This window comes from Primulina eburnea, chromosome 11, assembly GCF_022965805.1.
Source record: "Primulina eburnea isolate SZY01 chromosome 11, ASM2296580v1, whole genome shotgun sequence".
Classification (NCBI taxonomy): Eukaryota; Viridiplantae; Streptophyta; class Magnoliopsida; order Lamiales; family Gesneriaceae; genus Primulina; species Primulina eburnea.
The window spans coordinates 3742876-3761029 of NC_133111.1; the positions used below are offsets into that span (position 1 = coordinate 3742876).

The following is an 18154-nucleotide window of genomic DNA, read 5'->3' on the forward strand; positions in this document are numbered from 1 at the left end:
ACCTCCACCACTTGCGCGCACCACCCTCCAGCAAGAAATCAAGGGTATCAATCTGCTGCTCCGCCGAGCACTGAAAAGTCTTGAAGCAGCTCTCCATCCTCTCAAGCCAGTTCTCCGCAACATCCGGAGTCTCACCGCCCGAAAGAGGTTTCGGCCCCATCTGCAAGAACCGATGCATACTAAAACTCCGAGGCTCATCACGACGGTGTTGACGACGTTCTCGATGCTCTCGACGACGTTCCCGATCGTCGCGGTCTCCCCAGCGTCCAACGCTTCCATGACTACTAGCATCGTCGTCAAAACCAGACATCTCTTAGCTACAAAAGTTACCAGAGATTAAACCCAAAAGAACAGTTCTAAATCCCAAAATCTTAATGCATGCTCTGATACCATAAATGTAGTGACCCGTTCCAGAATCACCTACTAATCAGAACTTAAGCATGCAAAATTAACATTTAAAACTAAATCAGGTAAACAGCGGAAAAACAGTAATACAACCCAATCGAATCTGTAAGTACAAAATACTTAAACAACCAGATCGAACTAAATACTAAGAACAAATACCAACAACTACAAGTCAACCTCTGCCAGCTCCCTGTCCACTCCCTCCTGGACCGTCTAACCTGAGACCTGCCCCATCGAATAGGGTGTCCAAAACAGAGAAAAAACCGAGGACGTGAGCATAAAACGCTCAGTACCGAAAGCATGAGTATACAAGACTATGACATGCATGTATGCAAAATGTACTGGATACCAGGATCTGGGTATATCGAAATACTGCTCAGACAAATGACGTCAAGGTATGTAGCACTCTGCGCCGTCGCACCAGGAGGTGGCTCTCATACCAAAATAAACCTGTGGATATACCGGTGACCTGACCACCGTCGGCCAACGGGGTCCAACCATCCACAACAAACGAGGGCTGAGCACCCTCTCAACAGGCTATCTCAAAGATAATCAGGCTCAACATGATTATGCAAATGCCGCATAATAAACCATGCATCATATGACAGATAATAATGCAACATATAAACATGCAACACATAGTAAAGCATACTCAATCCTGCTATCTCGGATAGTACTTTCGTACCTCAAACCAGTAGATCCTAGCAATCAGCCCTAGAATCAAGCCTACAATCCAAGTGATACCATATCACTAAACCACATCTAAAAGCCTTAACTAGACTAATAGATACTCCCAAATCTCAAAGAGAACCCAGAACTATACCTGCGTCCGTAGTCAGCCCACTGATGCCGCTAGCCCCCAACTAGAGCACAGCTCCGCTACAAAACCAGTAGCTCCCCGCTAGTGCCCGAACCTCGGGAAAAGACTAGAAACCCATCAGAAACGACTAAAACGCTCTGGAACTCTCGGAATTGGCGAGTGAAAAGTGAAGCCTCGCGCTTCTATTTATAGACAACGATCGGACGATCCGATCCACTCCGGACGCTCCGATCCGGTACACTTCGGACGATCCGATCCACTTCGGACGATCCGAACATTGCATGTCTTCCACGTGTCCAGCCACCTGTCTTCGGACGATCCGAACCCTGATCGGACGATCCGAACTCTGACATGACATGACTCGTCTGACTCCGAACAGAGCGGACGATCCGAACCCACTTCGGACGATCCGAACCAACTTCGGACGATCCGAACCCGGTTCGGTCCTTCCGATCCCACCGAAATACAATTAATCCAATAATTAACTCAAATTAGGCATCGGGATACTACAACTCCTACACACTTAACCAAACGATTTGTTTTACAAAGTAGCAAACTCAGCATGTTTAGTATGTGACATCAAATCTCAATTTATTAAATAAACAAACATGACATTAAGTTAAAAAAATATTAAGGCTGTAACGACTCCGGACTCTGTAAATTTAAGTGTAACGTCCGCTATTGATGGTGACATTTTGCAGTACTTGCATTACTTTTGAAAAAAAAAAATCAATTATTATTAAAAAACACTGGAAATTTCAGAAGTTTTGTTTTATTTTTATATGATATTTAATGCAACTGGTAAGAGCATCTCCAACCCATCTCTATTTGGAGGAAATCTCCAAAATAGAGTATGGGTTGGCGCTCCAACCCAACTCCAAATGCTATCTCCATTTTGGAGATTGCAATAGTGATCCTCCATTTATTTGAAGGTCAATATGGAGATTCCACCAAATTACTGAAATGCTATTATAACAATTGCAAAATAGTCTTTTTGTATTTTTATGTATTTGTTTTGATCCATTTTACATTATTATATTTCAAATGATTTAATTAATTAATTTTAATGTTAAATAATTTTTATACTTAGTTAATTTATTTTAATTGTTTTATTATTTTCATGATTTAAATATAAGTCTATTATTTATAATAATCACGAAATGAAAATAATAAACAAGATAATGACCACAAAAATTAATAATATATTATTTTAAATAAACTGAGTTTAATACATGTTTTATTGTATTATGTTTATCGAATTAATTAAGTTCGGTTATAGAATACATTATGTAATTATATAATTATATTTGTGTTTTTGAAAACGAAAAAAAAGAAATGGAATGTTTTGTAATATTTTTAGAGGATATATGTTGGAGAAGGTTTTTAAAAATAGAGATCATAAATCTCTATTTTAGAGGATAGAGGATGAAAATAGAGGATATGGGTTGGAGATGGCCTAAAAAAACATAACTACGTGAATCCTACAACTAACACGTAGATAATATCATATTATTTAAAAGTAATATCTTTTCCAAAACAAAAAATTGTTAGGGAATTCAAAACCATATTTTTTGTGGTTTCTGCTCCACCACATTAAAAAATAAATAAAAAATTCATTCATTTATCTATTTTATAAATAAATATATATTTCTATTAAAAAAATCAAACAACTTTTTTTTATCGACCATACACTCAATTCAAATGTTCCAACTATTATTTAATGGGTAACATTATCGACTCACAATATCAATTATACATTTATTATATTTATATATATATACATAATTTATATTACCCTCGATAAATCCTTTGTTGTTTAATTTCTTTGGAATATCTTTCGTAAATCCTTTTATGTTTTGTAAAACTCCAAATAAGAATCTTATATTCATTATTATTCTGGAGTTTAAATTTCTCCTTTTCTTAGCTCAATTTGAGTTGAAGATGATATATAGGCTGGAAACCAATAATCTCCATGTGTGCGAAAGCCACTAAATAAAAGTTTGGTAAAACAATGTCACGTATCAGATTCCTCCTTGATTCCAAGCCTCAGATGGTATCAGAGCCATGGAAATAGTTTGGTTAATAATTTAGCACTTTTTATTCAAATGAATATTTTCAGTTTAAAAGAAACTGTTAATAACAGTTTAAATGAAGAATATGATTTACCTGAAAATTTAGATTTATTGAATAAATGGACTATTCCTAAGATAGAATCTAAAATGATCTATAAGTTAGGAACCTTTGAAAAAATTGGTTTTAAACAAGTAGTTAAAACTACAGAATCATCAGTACCTCTTCATAATGAAGAAATGGTTATTAGATTGTTAAATAATAAAGATATTATGCCTTATATGAAAAATTATAAATTTATTCATATAGGTTTAATTCAAATTGCTTTTAGACCTTTAACTTTAGAAGGTTTACCAGAAAGCTTTATAGCAGCTTTAAGAGATGGTAGGAATTTGAATTGGAAAAAATCCTTGATGGGAATAATTCAATCTAGCCTGGCACATGGTCCAGTATATTTTGATGTTTATCCTAATTTATCTTTATCTTTGTCTGATATTAATATATTAGATTCTTTAACATTAAATGTTAAAACTCATGGTTATAATTATACTCCTGGCACAGAAGTCATATGTATTTGTTATCGTATTTATTATAAACCATTATTTACATTGAATCCTATGTGTAAAAGAATAGATAAAAAATTAAATGAAACTATTTCATAGAAACTAATTTTAATAGATCTAATATTACAACTCGAAGATCTATAAAATGGGAAGAAATTGAATTCTGGATAATTGAACAAGTTGTTCCTAGAAATCCTATAATAAATAGAGATTTACAACAAGTTATCCAAAATAATGAAGGATCTGTTCAAATACAGTTTAATAATGAACAAAGAAGATTATTACAATCTTCTATTTATGCTAGATCAAGATCTAGTCATTCTTTTATTTCTCCTCTAGATTATATGGTAGATATACCACTAACTTCTAGAGCATCTACTTCTCAAGTTAGAGAAGAATTAGAATCTACTAATATAGTAGATGATTTAATTATAAATCAAAATAATATTGTTCATAAGAGTAACTTTCAAAAAGTTAGAGAAACTGATACAATTTCAGAAATGAATTTTAGTATTTAAATGGATAGTAAACCAAAAATTGATTTTAATAAAGGATCTTCTGCTAGAGCAAAGATCAATGCAGAATTTTATTTACCCAAATGGAAATCTTTCAGAGATTGGTACTTTAAAAGTTTTTCTGAAGAAGAATTTGAATATATTGTTTCAACATTTTATAAATATTGTGAAAACCAAAATAAATTAATACATTTTGTTCCTTGGTTTTTTAAAATATTTATTATAGATTATATTTCTATTCTTGAAAGAAATTATAAACTTTCTTCAGGACAGATTCAAAAATCTGTTTATCCTCCTCAACAATCCAAGATAGCACTATTTTATTATTCTTTTCTATTATAAAAGATTGTTGAGGAGGATAAACAGATTTTTGAATCTGTCCTGAAGAAAATTTATAATTTCTTTCAAGAATAGAAATATAATCTATAATAAATGTTTTAAAAAACCAAGGAACAAAATATATTAATTTATTTTGGTTTTCACAATATGTATAAAATGTTGAAACAATATATTCAAATTCTTCTTCAGAAAAACTTTTAAAGTACCAATCTCTGAAAGATTTCCATTTGGGTAAATAAAATTCTGCATTGATCTTTGCTCTAGCAGAAGATCCTTTATTAAAATCAATTTTTGGTTTACTATCCATTTAAATACTAAAATTCATTTCTGAAATTGTATCAGTTTCTCTAACTTTTTGAAAGTTACTCTTATGAACAATATTATTTTGATTTATAATTAAATCATCTACTATATTAGTAGATTCTAATTCTTCTCTAACTTGAGAAGTAAATGCTCTAGAAGTTAGTGGTATATCTACCATATAATCTAGAGGAGAAATAAAAGAATGACTAGATCTTGATCTAGCATAAATAGAAGATGGTAATAATCTTTTTGTTCATTATTAAACTGTATTTGAACATATCCTTCATTATTTTGGATAACTTGTTGTAAATCTCTATTTATTATAGGATTTCTAGGAACAGCTTGTTCAATTATCCAGTTTTCTGGAAATTCAATTTCTTCCCATTTTATAGATATTCGAGTTGTAATATTAGATCTATTAAAATTAGTTTTTATGAGAATAGTTTCATTTAATTTTTTATCTATTCTTTTACACATAGGATTCAATGTAAATAATGGTTTATAATAAATACGATAACAGATACATATGACTTCTGTGCCAGGAGTATAATTATAACCATGAGTTTTAACATTTAATGTTAAATAATCTAATATATTAATATCAGACAAAGATAAAGATAAATTAGGATAAACATCAAAATATACTGGACCATGTGCCAGGCTAGATTGAATTATTCCCATCAAGGATTTTTTCCAATTCAAATTCCTACCATCTCTTAAAGCTGTTATAAAGCTTTCTGGTAAACCTTCTAAAGTTAAAGGTCTAAAAGCAATTTGAATTAAACCTATATGAATAAATTTATAATTTTTCATATAAGACATAATATCTTTATTATTTAACAATCTAATAACCATTTCTTCATTATGAAGAGGTACTGATGATTCTGTAGTTTTAACTACTTGTTTAAAACCAATTTTTTCAAAGGTTCCTAACTTATAGATCATTTTAGATTCTATCTTAGGAACAGTCCATTTATTCAATAAATCTAAATTTTCAGGTAAATCATATTCTTCATTTAAACTGTTATTAACAGTTTCTTTTAAACTGAAAATATTCATTTGAATAAAAAGTGCTAAATTATTAACCAGACTATTTCCATGGCTCTGATACCATCTGAGGCTTGGAATCAAGGAGGAATCTGCTACGTGGCATTGTTTTACCAAGCTTTTCCTTAGTGGCTTTCGCACACATGGAGTTATTGGCATCTGAGGCTTGGAATCAAGGAGGAATCTGATACGTGTCATTGTTTTACCAAACTTTTCCTTAGTGGACTTTCGCACACATGGAGATTATTGGTTTCCAGCTTATATATCATCTTCAACTCAAATTGAGCTAAGAAAAGGAGAAATTTAAACTCCAGAATAATAATGAATATAAGATTCTTATTTGGAGTTTTACAAAACATAAAAGGATTTACGAAAGATATTCCAAAGAAATTAAACAACAAAGGATTTATCGAGGACCCAAATTTATGTATTACTTATATTTCATAAAATAATAAATATAATATTTTTAAAAAATTATTGTTGAAAAATGCATAGATTTTGAAAGAAGGAATACAACATCTATGTGACTAATAATTACAAATAATTCATAATATTAATTATGACATAGTTAAATTCTTTGACATTAATTCATTGACATTTTACGTATTGATGTCGCTATGTGCCCAGATATGTTCAACCAAGTCGACTTGAAGTGCACTTGATGGTCACATAACTTGTTATTTCATGTGTATTTATAGAGAAAAAGTGACTAGTTTAATTAAAAATTATATTTTACAACGATTAGTTCAGATAATCTTAAGCAAATTAACAGAAAAATCAAACACATGCAATGTCTACGAGTTAAAAAAATATAAACAATTCAATAATGAAATTTTAATTAAAAATTAATGATGAAAAACTATTCGTAATTTCAGAACTTACTGAATTTATTTGTTACTTGTCATTTGTCATAACTTAGGATGATAAATGTAATATTCAAATATGATTGTAATTTTTGCTTTTAATATGAAAAATTTCAAAAGAAGGATATATATAATTAGACAAATATTTGTGTGAGACTGTTTCACATGTTGTATTTTGTGAGACATGTCTCTAATTTGCGTTATCCATGGAAAAATATTACTTTTTATACTAAGAGTATTACTTTTTATTGTGAATATCGGTAGGGTTGACCTGTCTCACAGATAAAGATTCGTGAGACCGTCTCACAAGAAACCTACTCATATAATTATTGTTCTCTAATCGTATGGTTCGTTACACGAGACAAATAGTATAGAAATAAGTCATATTTTTAATAACAAAATATATAAAAATGATAGTTAATATAATGTTTGATTTGATTGATTAATTTAATTAAATCTGAGATAATGTGATATTATCGTTCTATCTTTTAGAAAATATTAATAAAATATTTATAATATTATTTATTGAAGGTAATATGAGATAAATGATCGATGATTTGATTGATGTAATATAAATGATCGATAGATGGATAAATAATATGATGCATCAAACATTATATTAGTTATTAGATTGGATAAAAATATAGATAAAAATATAAATAAATATATAGCGAAAAAGCGATGTCTTAAAATCACTTAAAAAATTTAATAAGAAGGAAAAATAAATTTAAAATATTGGTATTTTACATAGAAAATAGAGTATCTAGAATCTTCTTCAACCCATACTAGAATACTGGCGATGGTCAAAGCCAAACCACACCGCATAACTGGTGATGACGAAGGCACTTCCGTCACCGCAAATTACTTGTACTCGACTCTCGTAGATGCAACGAAAATTCTTATTTTGCCTTTTTTAATAAAAGTTTTCACTTATTAATTAATTAATATTAATAATTCCTTAGAATTATTCGATGCACGTTTTGTGATTTTAAAAATAATAAATTTTTGTACTGTAGTTTGTTACGTGGAATAGGTTCAACCCCAAAATATTATCCAAAGATAAGATTAAAAGTATATCTCCGATCTTATATATATTTGATACATCAATTATATCCATATTTATAATGATAAATAAATTTTTTATAATGAGTGAATCAAATAAAAATTCGTATTAAAAAATTGACTCGTAAGACTGTCTAATAAAAATTTTCATATAACATATAATATAGTATAGTCACACACAGTAGTACTCTCTAAGTGGACAAAAATTTGTGTGAGACGGTCTCACGAATCGTACTTTGTGAGACATATATCTTATTTGTGTCATCAATGAAAAAGTACTAATTTTTTTGCTAAGATTATTACTTTTTATTGTGAATATCGGTAGAGTTGATCCATCTCGTGTCACAGATAAAAATTTGTGAGATCGTCTCATAAGAGACGCAGAGTAAAGAAACATCAAATTACAAATTCTTATAATAATTATTTTTAGCATTTTTCTTGAAAACAAAATTTACAAATTACATGCCAAAGTAATAGTTTCGTAAAAGTAAGATTTAAAACTATAAATAAAATATCTTATAATCGATAAATGATATGTCTTTTGTGAACAGTCGTATATAATTATTGATAAAAATTTGTGTGAGACGGTCTTATGGATCGTATTTGTGAGATAAATTTCTTATTTGGGTCATCTATGAAAAAGTACTATTTTTTATTGTTAAAAGTATTACTTTCTATCGTGAATATGAGTAGGTTCGACCCGTCTCACAGATTTAGATTAGGATCTGTAAGACGATCTCACATGAGATCCATTCTTTATAAAATTAACATAATGCAAATAAAATGATCTGTGAGACGATGTCACATTAGACTCACTCTTTATAAAATTAACATAATGCAAATAAAATTAATTTAATCCGGAATTCATGTTCTCGTTGCACGACCGTGACGGGCGCGTGAACGAAGCACCGCCCCGTACTGTATTTATTCAGCCTAACTTGGCATCTCCACTCTTCGAAAATGGTAGCTGTCTTATAAAATTCTTCTAACCTCGTCTTTATCATTTTGTTTGTGAGTGGAAATAGAATCAATGGGCAAGAAAAAGTCTTCCGCACCCACGAATATGCTGGCGCCGGGCTTCCGATTCCATCCGACGGACGAGGAATTGGTGCGGTATTATCTGAGGCGGAAAGTCTGCGGGAAATCGTTTCAATTGGACGCGATCGCTGAGATCGATATCTACAAGACCGAGCCTTGGGATCTTCCAAGTACTGCCCTTTTGAAACCCTTGTTTGTTTATGTGGATGGGCTGATTTTTGCTTTTGGGGTGGAGGGAACTTGGTCGATTGTGAACATTTCTTTCTTTATTTAGACGATTCGATGAAGTAAGGGTGGTTTTCTATGGATTTTTTGACCACCAACTTTTGGACTTTAATGGTTTTAATGCAGTTACCATAGATTATCCAGTTTTATTGTAGTAGCAAGCATGGATCTTTCCTCAATTTCTGTTATACAATGTTTGACCGCGAAATGTTATAGTGATGGAATTTTTCATTTACGTTCACAGGGATTCCATAGTTTTATAGAAATTTTTGGGTTTATTCCCCAAGGTTTTGTTTGTGTTCACGTTCAAGTATGATTTGACGTGAAGCTGCACAAATTTTGTTCAATGCTGTAAACTATTTTATGGGTAAGGTTTTATCTGTTTAACCTCATGGACTGAAAAAATGATTATTTTACATCGATGGAGTATGGATTGTTTGGTTTGTCTTGCGCAAGTTTGGTTGTTTTGTTTTTCTATAACATCCAAATTTGAAATGAACGTGACTGTAGCTATTGGCCTGGTTTTTAGGCATGTCAAGGCTGAAGAGTAGAGATCTGGAGTGGTATTTCTTCAGTGTGCTGGATAGGAAATATGGCAATGGAGCAAGGACAAACAGGGCAACTGAAAAAGGGTATTGGAAAACGACTGGAAAGGACAGGGAAGTTTACCATAGAAAACAGATTGTGGGCATGAAGAAAACTCTGGTTTATCATAATGGACGTGCTCCAAAGGGTCAGAGGAGCAACTGGGTTATGCATGAGTACAGGCTTGTTGACTTAGAACTGGAGGGAGCTGGAATATCTCAGGTGGGATAGCTTGATTTTGTTTAAAATTTATTTACTATTCCTAAGGAAAGTTTTTTTGTTCGACTGAATCTATATCTTATATATACCTGGAAACTTAAAGAATCATAACTTGGTACTGGACTCAGGAAAAATAATTGATAAGGAAAACCAATTTAGGAGTATTTTGGTGCTGTAGCGTGCGGAACTATTAATATAAAATTGGGAAGAAGTATTTTTTTTTTTAAATAATAGTTTGGATCTTTTTTTAATAATTCTTGATTGTTATGGATATTGCTTACAATTTATTGACCTGTTCACTTTCTTGTTTAAAGGATGCATTTGTGCTCTGCCGGGTCTTTCAGAAAAGCGGTTCGGGGCCCAAGAACGGTGAACAGTATGGGGCACCATTTTTGGAGGAGGAATGGGAGAATGATGAGTTGGAATCAGTTCCCAAAGTGGAGGTTTTAGAGGAAGAGGACTTTGGTGATGATGCCTATCTGGACGGGAATTACCTTGAGCAGGTTTGTGCTTGTACTTTGATTGTGTTTTCTCAGATTAAAACTGGTTAATTATGCCTATCTGGGTGGGAATTATGTCTGAGATTCAGATACGTTGTCTACAATCTTTCTCTAATATGTAGCTTTGGAAAGGAAAACTACTGTTTTTGCTATTTACTGATGTTGGAGGTTCACAAGGTTCTCCCAGGACTTGAAAAATAAAGTGATAACTAGCATTTTTCAAAGTCGCATGACAAATAGATTTTCTCCCAATTTGTAGCAAGATTTTCGGGATGGGTTTTTTTACACCCTTTGAGATATTGAGATAAATTACTCAATACCGACTTGGGAGATGTTCCCTCATGATAATGTCCATTTCACGAAAGTTATTCGCTTACATTTCTGTTACCAGATTCTTGGATCAGACGTTTCAGCGGATACTACTCATCCTCAGTTGAACTTCCAATCTGCTGATGGTCATGGTGGTGAAACAGCTGAATCAGTTGGCGACACCAAAGACACCCAGAAGATCCTGGATTGTGCTGACCAACTATACTGTGGACCAGAGGAGTTAGAGGATACAAACTTATATGGATTGCCTACTAGTTGTGATATGAACATAAATTTAGTCAAGCATGAATACATTGGTGAATCCAGCAAATCTGGGAATTCTGAGGATGTGGATTACTTACTGGACGAACCATTTCTGGATTCTACTGATTATCTTCCATTTGGAGGTGATGGTTTCATCGAAGCTAGTGATCTCTCCAATCCCGTTGAAGCAAACACTTCTACTTTCGACATGTTTGAGGAGTACCTTACGTACTTTGATGCCAATGAGGACCATTCTCAGAACTTCGCTCCTGATCGTTCAGCAATACTTGAAAGTGAGGGTGCTCTTGTTTCTGATCGCACATCCCTTTGTCAGAAGGTGGTTTTTATTTACTGTTTTTATTGTATCATTTGAATTAGTTATATTTCCTTTGTCACTTGAAATGCATCACTCCAACTCGTTCGTTTATGACAGGAACCAAATGAAAAGACTAAGCAAGATGTTACACGAAGTGGACAGCTTGTTGACAATGGTAATGGTTATTCTGCACTTCCATTACATGACCAAGAGTTAGGAAAATATCAATCAGGTACCGAAAAGGACACCTACATTTTGCCTTGGATTTCCCTAGAGTTTTGAACTAGTGCAAATTTTGTTGGTCTAATCTAACTCAGGTTTGCCTTCTTTCTCTACAGATTTCAAGTATCCATTCATCAAACAGGCAAGTCGAATGCTGGGTAACATCCACGCACCACCTGCATTTGCTGAAGAATTCCCTCTAAAGAATGCGAGCATGCATTTCAATTCCGTGCCCCAATCTTCCAGTTCTACGCATTTCACTGCTGGCATGATTCAGCTAAGGAATGTGACAGTAGGCAACAATGGAACTGTCCCACCTCGAAAGCATGAGAACCTGAACATTATTCTTTCATTTGGCTTTTCACGTGGTGAAGATGGTTCTGCCAACTTGGAATCGAGCGTAAGCATACATCCAGGGAAGACTGTCTCAGCTATCACCAGGGATTGGTTATATTTCATCTTTCTATGTGTCTTACTTCTCTCCATGACCTTTAAAATAGGGGTGCGTATATGTGCCAATTAAAGTCTCAAGAGTATTCTCAATTTAATGATAAGATTTGCATCTTTTATTTTGGTCGGTTTTGAAAATAGTTGGTAGGACTTGTAGGAATTTTAGACTTCGAGCAGTCTGCTTGTCTGCTTTATTAACTGTAGAAAATTCTCTGATTATACTAAATACTGTTGGGATTTCATTGATGGTCGGTACCTGTAATGGTATGATTCTTTATTTGACTTGTTTTTCTGTACTGAAGTGGTCCGGATGTCAACTGTGCCAGGTTTAATGTAGGAGATATGCAAATTTATTTCAAGGGTTTATATTTTCTTTAACATCTCCACTTTGTGTGGAAGCTATTAATGTAATTGAGTAAGAAACTATGAGCAAACTTGTGGCCTTTTTGCATCGGTACGAATGCGAAACTGAATCATCAGGAGAATTATGTCATTCCATAAAAGTCATCAATTCAAGTGTGACGATAAAAATCACATATTTTAGATCTCAAGCAAATTATATTATAAACAACAAACAAAAGAAGCCCACAGTGCAATGTCGATTTATACACGAGCAGCAGAAAATGAGTTCAAAACTTGTCGAATGGGATCCAAATTATCCCAAATATTGAAGAAACACGTATCTACATCATCTTTCTCTACCAACTGTAGTAAGCTTGGGACAATGGGTCGTCGTCGTCTATCGGCATATGCAACTAGTCCTTCGATATTACATTTCTCCTGGAAGCATCGTATCTTCGGGAAGATCACACACAGCAATACCCTGAAAAAAAAGACGTTCATTGATGCAAATTTCAGAGACGGTCCCAAGAATATCAGAGCGTTCTCTCCAATGCAACCAAGCCAAGAATAAAAAACTTGGTGGAGTGCCAATCAATACACATGAACCAAGATTTTATAAAGAAACAATAGTGAGAATCTTATCGACGGAATAACAAAATACAGGAAAAGTTGAACGGAATAATTAAATTCCTAGATAATTACCTCTCCGGTGAGATGAGCAACACATTTCTTCTCAGCTAGAAGTTCAGCTTCTGTCTGCAAAATAACAAAACATATCCGCTGTATACCGTAGAGGCCTAATTTTGTTGTGACGAGGGGGTCAGGAGAAAATGTATAAGCACATAAAACATACCTTTTTTATTCGACTCCAAAGGTAGTCATCAAATACCACATCTTTCACTAGTTCATAATCACCATCTCCCTGAGAACGTAAAAAATAGATAAATGAAACAAAACTTCAAGAAAGTCATAACAACGAAAATGATATGGAAGAAAAAACTTGAGCAAAAATGCTTACTTTTGATCTGCATGGCATACTGAAAACAATATCCTCTGCTATACCATACGGATTTCCAGTCGTATACACCTAATTTTTTGCCAAAGGATACAATATCAAAAGTCCGACCAGCGTGAAATTCAATATAATATAGTGAGTGATGATATGTCTCCAAGAATGAAGCCATGATACATTAGAATTCTAGTTATAAGCTAAAATGGAACCAACTAGTACTCGCCCTCTCAACCGAAAACAACAAGTTTTCATATATAGTTAAACTTAAAATGCAATCCCTCTATTTCTTATACTGCTTGTGTAATACACAATATATACAATATAGAAGCTTGTTTCGAAGCAACGGGAATATCCACACTTGATGTGGAGCATGTGTTAGTGGCTTCATAAAATTACACTTAAATCTACTGGCATCTTGGGTTAGTCAATTTTGTGAAGTAACGATGCATGTTAAGTAGTTGGAAGTAGATTCCACTATGTCGAATCTCACTTGTGCAGATCAGGATGTAACACATATTTTTATTAAAGCGTTAATGAGTTCATCATTTTGTTAGTATGGATTACTTTTATCAACATTGCGAAATATGATTCTATAGACTCTGAACTAATGAAGAATCCAACAACATACTCCGGATGAGAACCAATCCCCTTCTGGGGTAGGAGTTACAAGAGATCTTATTGCGTCTAAAATTGAAACGGCAGTGGATGCAGCTGAGGACCTTCCCCATTTCTGAATGAGTACACCACCTCTCTGAAAGATCAATTTCAAATCAGCCGTTATTGCTGTGTTTGAATGTATTGCACTTTAATATAAACCAAAGCTTATACATCTAACCTTTTGGACCTTCTCAGTGAATTCTTCTTCCAACCACTTTGTATCTTTGATAACCTTTTTCACAGGTAAACCATCTATTTTGGCATTTAAAAAGTCGGGAACCTGATTCAATATAAAGTATAATTTTCAAATAAAAAATGACAAAACCTTATAACATAACGAGCTTAAAATAAAATCTGATGAATGACCTGCGTTGTTGAGTGGTTTCCCCATATGGTAACATTAGAAACTTTGTCATAAAAGACTCCTGCCTTCAAGGCGAGCTGTATACACCATGAAAAAGAAGGTCATATTTTGACAAGTACTACAATTATTCTCGTATGTGACGAATCAAGACATCAAAATGCAAAGAAAAAAATGCATCCCAGCAATGTTACATGAAACATATATACTGAATACGCTGATAGCTTTTGCTTACCTGACATTTTGCTCGATTTTCATCTAATCTAGTCAGGGCGTGGAAATTTTTTGCAGGAATATTTGGAGCATTCTTCAAACAAATCAAAGCACTTTAAAAGGAAAAAACAATAATATTAGTAAAAAATTAAATAAAACGAAGAACTCTGAAATGAGCACACGAGAAATATAAAATTACTTAGTATTACAAGGGTTGCCCACAACAATCACTTTTACATTACGGGATGCGACAGCATTTAGGGCTTTTCCCTGCAATAAAAGGTGAGAATATAAATGTCATTTAGTATGAAATTCAGGAAGTCACTCCAAGAAAACACAGTGAAATTAATCATTCATAACTCTATGTTATTTCAAGAAAAAGGCACCTGTGCAGCAAAAATCTGCCCATTTATGTCTAGTAAGCCGGCTCGTTCCATTCCGGGGCCACGAGGTTTTGCTCCAATCAAAAGTGCCCATTCTGCATCTTGGAACACCTCATATGGATCAATGCCGATGCTCACTTCCCTCAACAAAGGAAACAAAGAGTCCTCTAGTTCCATTGCAACTCCTGAAATGTCAAGTAGAGTTCAAACTTTTCCAGTACAGCTTGCAACAAATATAGTCGAAGCTTAAGAGAATTAAATCTATCGAGAATATAAAGAGGAACCGCTAAAAAATTAATTAAGATCTATCAAAAAGTAATCGGAATAGGCACACTCATACCTTCAAGAGCTTGGATAGAACGCTGGGATCCCAATAGTTTTAATGCAATTGGTTGATTTGTTCCAAAAACCTCGCCAGAAGCAAGCTGATAACCCAGTACAAAACAAGTATTATTTCCTGAGCCTTAATATTAGAACTTGCCCTCACATGGGAAACCATGCACAATTTGGCCCTCAATTCGAAATCGAAATTCGACATGCTGCCACTTATGAATGATAACGGAGAAGAAACCTCTTACTCTGAAAAGAAGATGATTGGATATCATCCCTGCTGCACCAGAGACAGCGATATTTATCAGTTTCTTCCAAGATTGAGTTTCCTCTTCCTGTAGAAACATAAACAGCAATGGACCAAGATCAGTGATTTTCATTTTCCGAAATTTAAATGAAAGGTTTTTTCTCAACCATTTTTAAGACATAACAGAAAATTTCACTTTCAGGTGGTTCACCACTCAAAACACATTTAGTGGTGCACAAAAGCACAGGAAGCTTAATAACATGAATGAATTTATGATCGTGTGCTATGACTTTGAGAAAAATTTCTTTCAAGATACATGGACACGAGATAGAAACAAGACATTAACCGGAAAACAAACATTTCATAATAAGTAAACCTTTGCCAAACTCTTAGTATGTTACTCCCTACATTATTGTTATCATTATAAAAAGTTATTTTTACAACATTATGAATTCGAAATCACAGCTAAACATGCATAATTCGAGACAAGTTTGCGTGAGTATATGCTTTCATGAAAGAATGAATCCCATACCAAGCAGTGGAGGCTTCAAGGCCGAACCACTCTCGGGAGAAAATTTTCAAACTCTCATTTATAAATTTCCCCAACGTCTCCCCCGAAATGAAATCAAATGCAAAATACTCACAGCTTTGAGATCATAAGTGAGACAAAAGACACCATAACAATCGGCTTTCTTTTTCGGGTCCTCGATATTCACAGCCACCGGTGCTTGAATTTCACTACAAAATCCATCATAAAAATAACCAATCCAACCAAGAAAATCTCATCAACTTTCTTGAAAATACACGCAAACACATAAAAAAGGCAACTTACTTGGAAGTTACAGAGCAGCAAATCTTTGAACCGCGGGATGCGGGGGCTGGCCTGAGGAAAACAGAACGATGATTGTAATGAGGACTTAGCGCGCAAGAACCCTTTAGAGAATTGTAAAGGCCGGGTCTTTTGCATGAAGAAGAAGTGTTTAACTCTGCCACCGCCATTGAAAATATGGATGCAAAGATTTTTAGATGCTAGAGTTTCAGCCGACCTGACTGCTATGCAAGCGGATATATAATTAGTGTATGAAGTGGAAGAAACAGTGTAAAGAAAGATGAGGGAAATGGAAGTTATAAGGCTAAGGTGATGACACCTGTCAATAAATCTCATCTCTCATTTTTTTTCAATCAATCAAAATTCTAAAATGATTATAAATAATATTAATGAAAATTGTGATGGTACATGGATTCTATTAGAAAATAACCGAAATGTTCTTTTTCGGAAGAAACACCTGTGAAATTATTTTTACGCAGGATTTTTATGTTTTCTGATATTGTGATGAATCCAATTTGGTTGGAAAAAACTCACATGTTTTCTCGTTTTTGTTGACTGAATTTACCTCAATTTTTAACATTAGCGTTTTGTTGTAATTCTATTACTTGACAAGTCCCTTTTATGCTACAACAAGGAAGAAGAAGAAAGCAACCATCTGGGAATATCAACGGGTTCGAGTTTTACCCAGACCTACAATGACCTGTCTCATCTGGGTGGGTTTGGGCATATCAAATGTGTCATAAGACGGGTCTCACGTTCAATTTTTCAGACCCGTCCAAATATGAGGCGGGCTATGGATCCTATAATATCTGTCTCATATATGTACATATAATTATGCTTTTAGTTTTAGTAAATGTGAATATTTTTTTGGAGAGTTAATAACTTTTTTTTATATAAATTATTATGTCGTGAAGATACTTTATTTTGTCATTATTAAATATGGTCGAAAAAATGAATTAATTTTCTATTGTATTGTATTTAGAGACTTGTTTGTTTTATATTTTAGTCATGTGAAAAGAAAATTATTGTTTTCATTTAAAAAAAATCGGGTCTCACTGGTCTAACTGCCCTTGTTTTGTATTCGAGGTGGGGCAGGGTCCGAAAAATATTTAACCGAGGTAGGGCGGATAATTGGTCAAAGCTTTCTCCATGAGGCGGGTCTTAGATCTAACCATACACACTTCATTAATATCTTTATATCCATCAAATCGTGTAAGTGAAAGAATATAAAGCATGTTTTATCCATCTAACATAACTTTCGTGGACTAACATCGTCTCAAATCTCCGAACTTCGAATTTATAATTAATTTTTATACATGTAACAAATGTTTCAAACTTATCATTAATTTTTGCACATGCAACGCACGAGGTTGCATGAAACCATGGGCAAACAAGATTCAGATGAAATTATGTTGTTATATTTCTTATCATTTATCAAGCACCACACTATAACGTTTGGACAAATTTCCTTTTGGCGAGACTGATACCCAATTTGTATGTATGTTCTCAATAAATTTGATAAACGAATATACATATATACATATTGCTATTTTTATAGTTATATATTATATATATAACTATAAATGTAGCTATATAAACTGTTATAGTTGTAAATGTACATTCTGTTGGTAATTGATGACGCCAAGTGTTAATCCATCACCGTGG

The 18154-nt window shown here is 33.4% G+C and overlaps 2 protein-coding genes across 3 annotated transcripts; one reads left to right on the top strand and one right to left on the bottom strand.

Moving 5' to 3' along the window:
* Nucleotides 1-8930: 8930 nt before the first annotated feature.
* LOC140806013 (NAC domain-containing protein 78-like) lies at nucleotides 8931-12357 on the top strand. Of its 2 annotated transcripts, none has more exons than XM_073162441.1 (6): nucleotides 8931-9195; nucleotides 9780-10057; nucleotides 10369-10557; nucleotides 10946-11464; nucleotides 11561-11675; nucleotides 11782-12357. In XM_073162441.1, exons 1-6 carry the CDS (start codon nucleotides 9018-9020, stop codon nucleotides 12186-12188), a joined length of 1686 nt encoding a protein of 561 aa, XP_073018542.1. In that variant the 5' UTR covers nucleotides 8931-9017; the 3' UTR covers nucleotides 12189-12357. The 2 variants fall into 2 exon arrangements, with proteins under 2 accessions (XP_073018542.1, XP_073018543.1); XM_073162442.1 differs by having other exon boundaries at nucleotides 11561-11618.
* A 234-nt stretch (nucleotides 12358-12591) lies between these two features.
* Nucleotides 12592-16751, bottom strand: LOC140806014 (malate dehydrogenase [NADP], chloroplastic-like). The gene is made up of 14 exons (XM_073162443.1): nucleotides 16493-16751; nucleotides 16305-16398; nucleotides 15662-15748; nucleotides 15424-15508; nucleotides 15087-15268; nucleotides 14900-14970; nucleotides 14723-14813; nucleotides 14493-14567; nucleotides 14305-14406; nucleotides 14098-14220; nucleotides 13476-13544; nucleotides 13311-13379; nucleotides 13160-13213; nucleotides 12592-12938 (listed from the first exon to the last, which is right to left on the bottom strand). The coding sequence occupies exons 1-14, from the start codon at nucleotides 16657-16659 to the stop codon at nucleotides 12885-12887; spliced, it is 1323 nt and encodes a 440-aa protein (XP_073018544.1). The 5' UTR covers nucleotides 16660-16751; the 3' UTR covers nucleotides 12592-12884.
* Between the last annotated feature and the right edge of the window lie 1403 nt (nucleotides 16752-18154).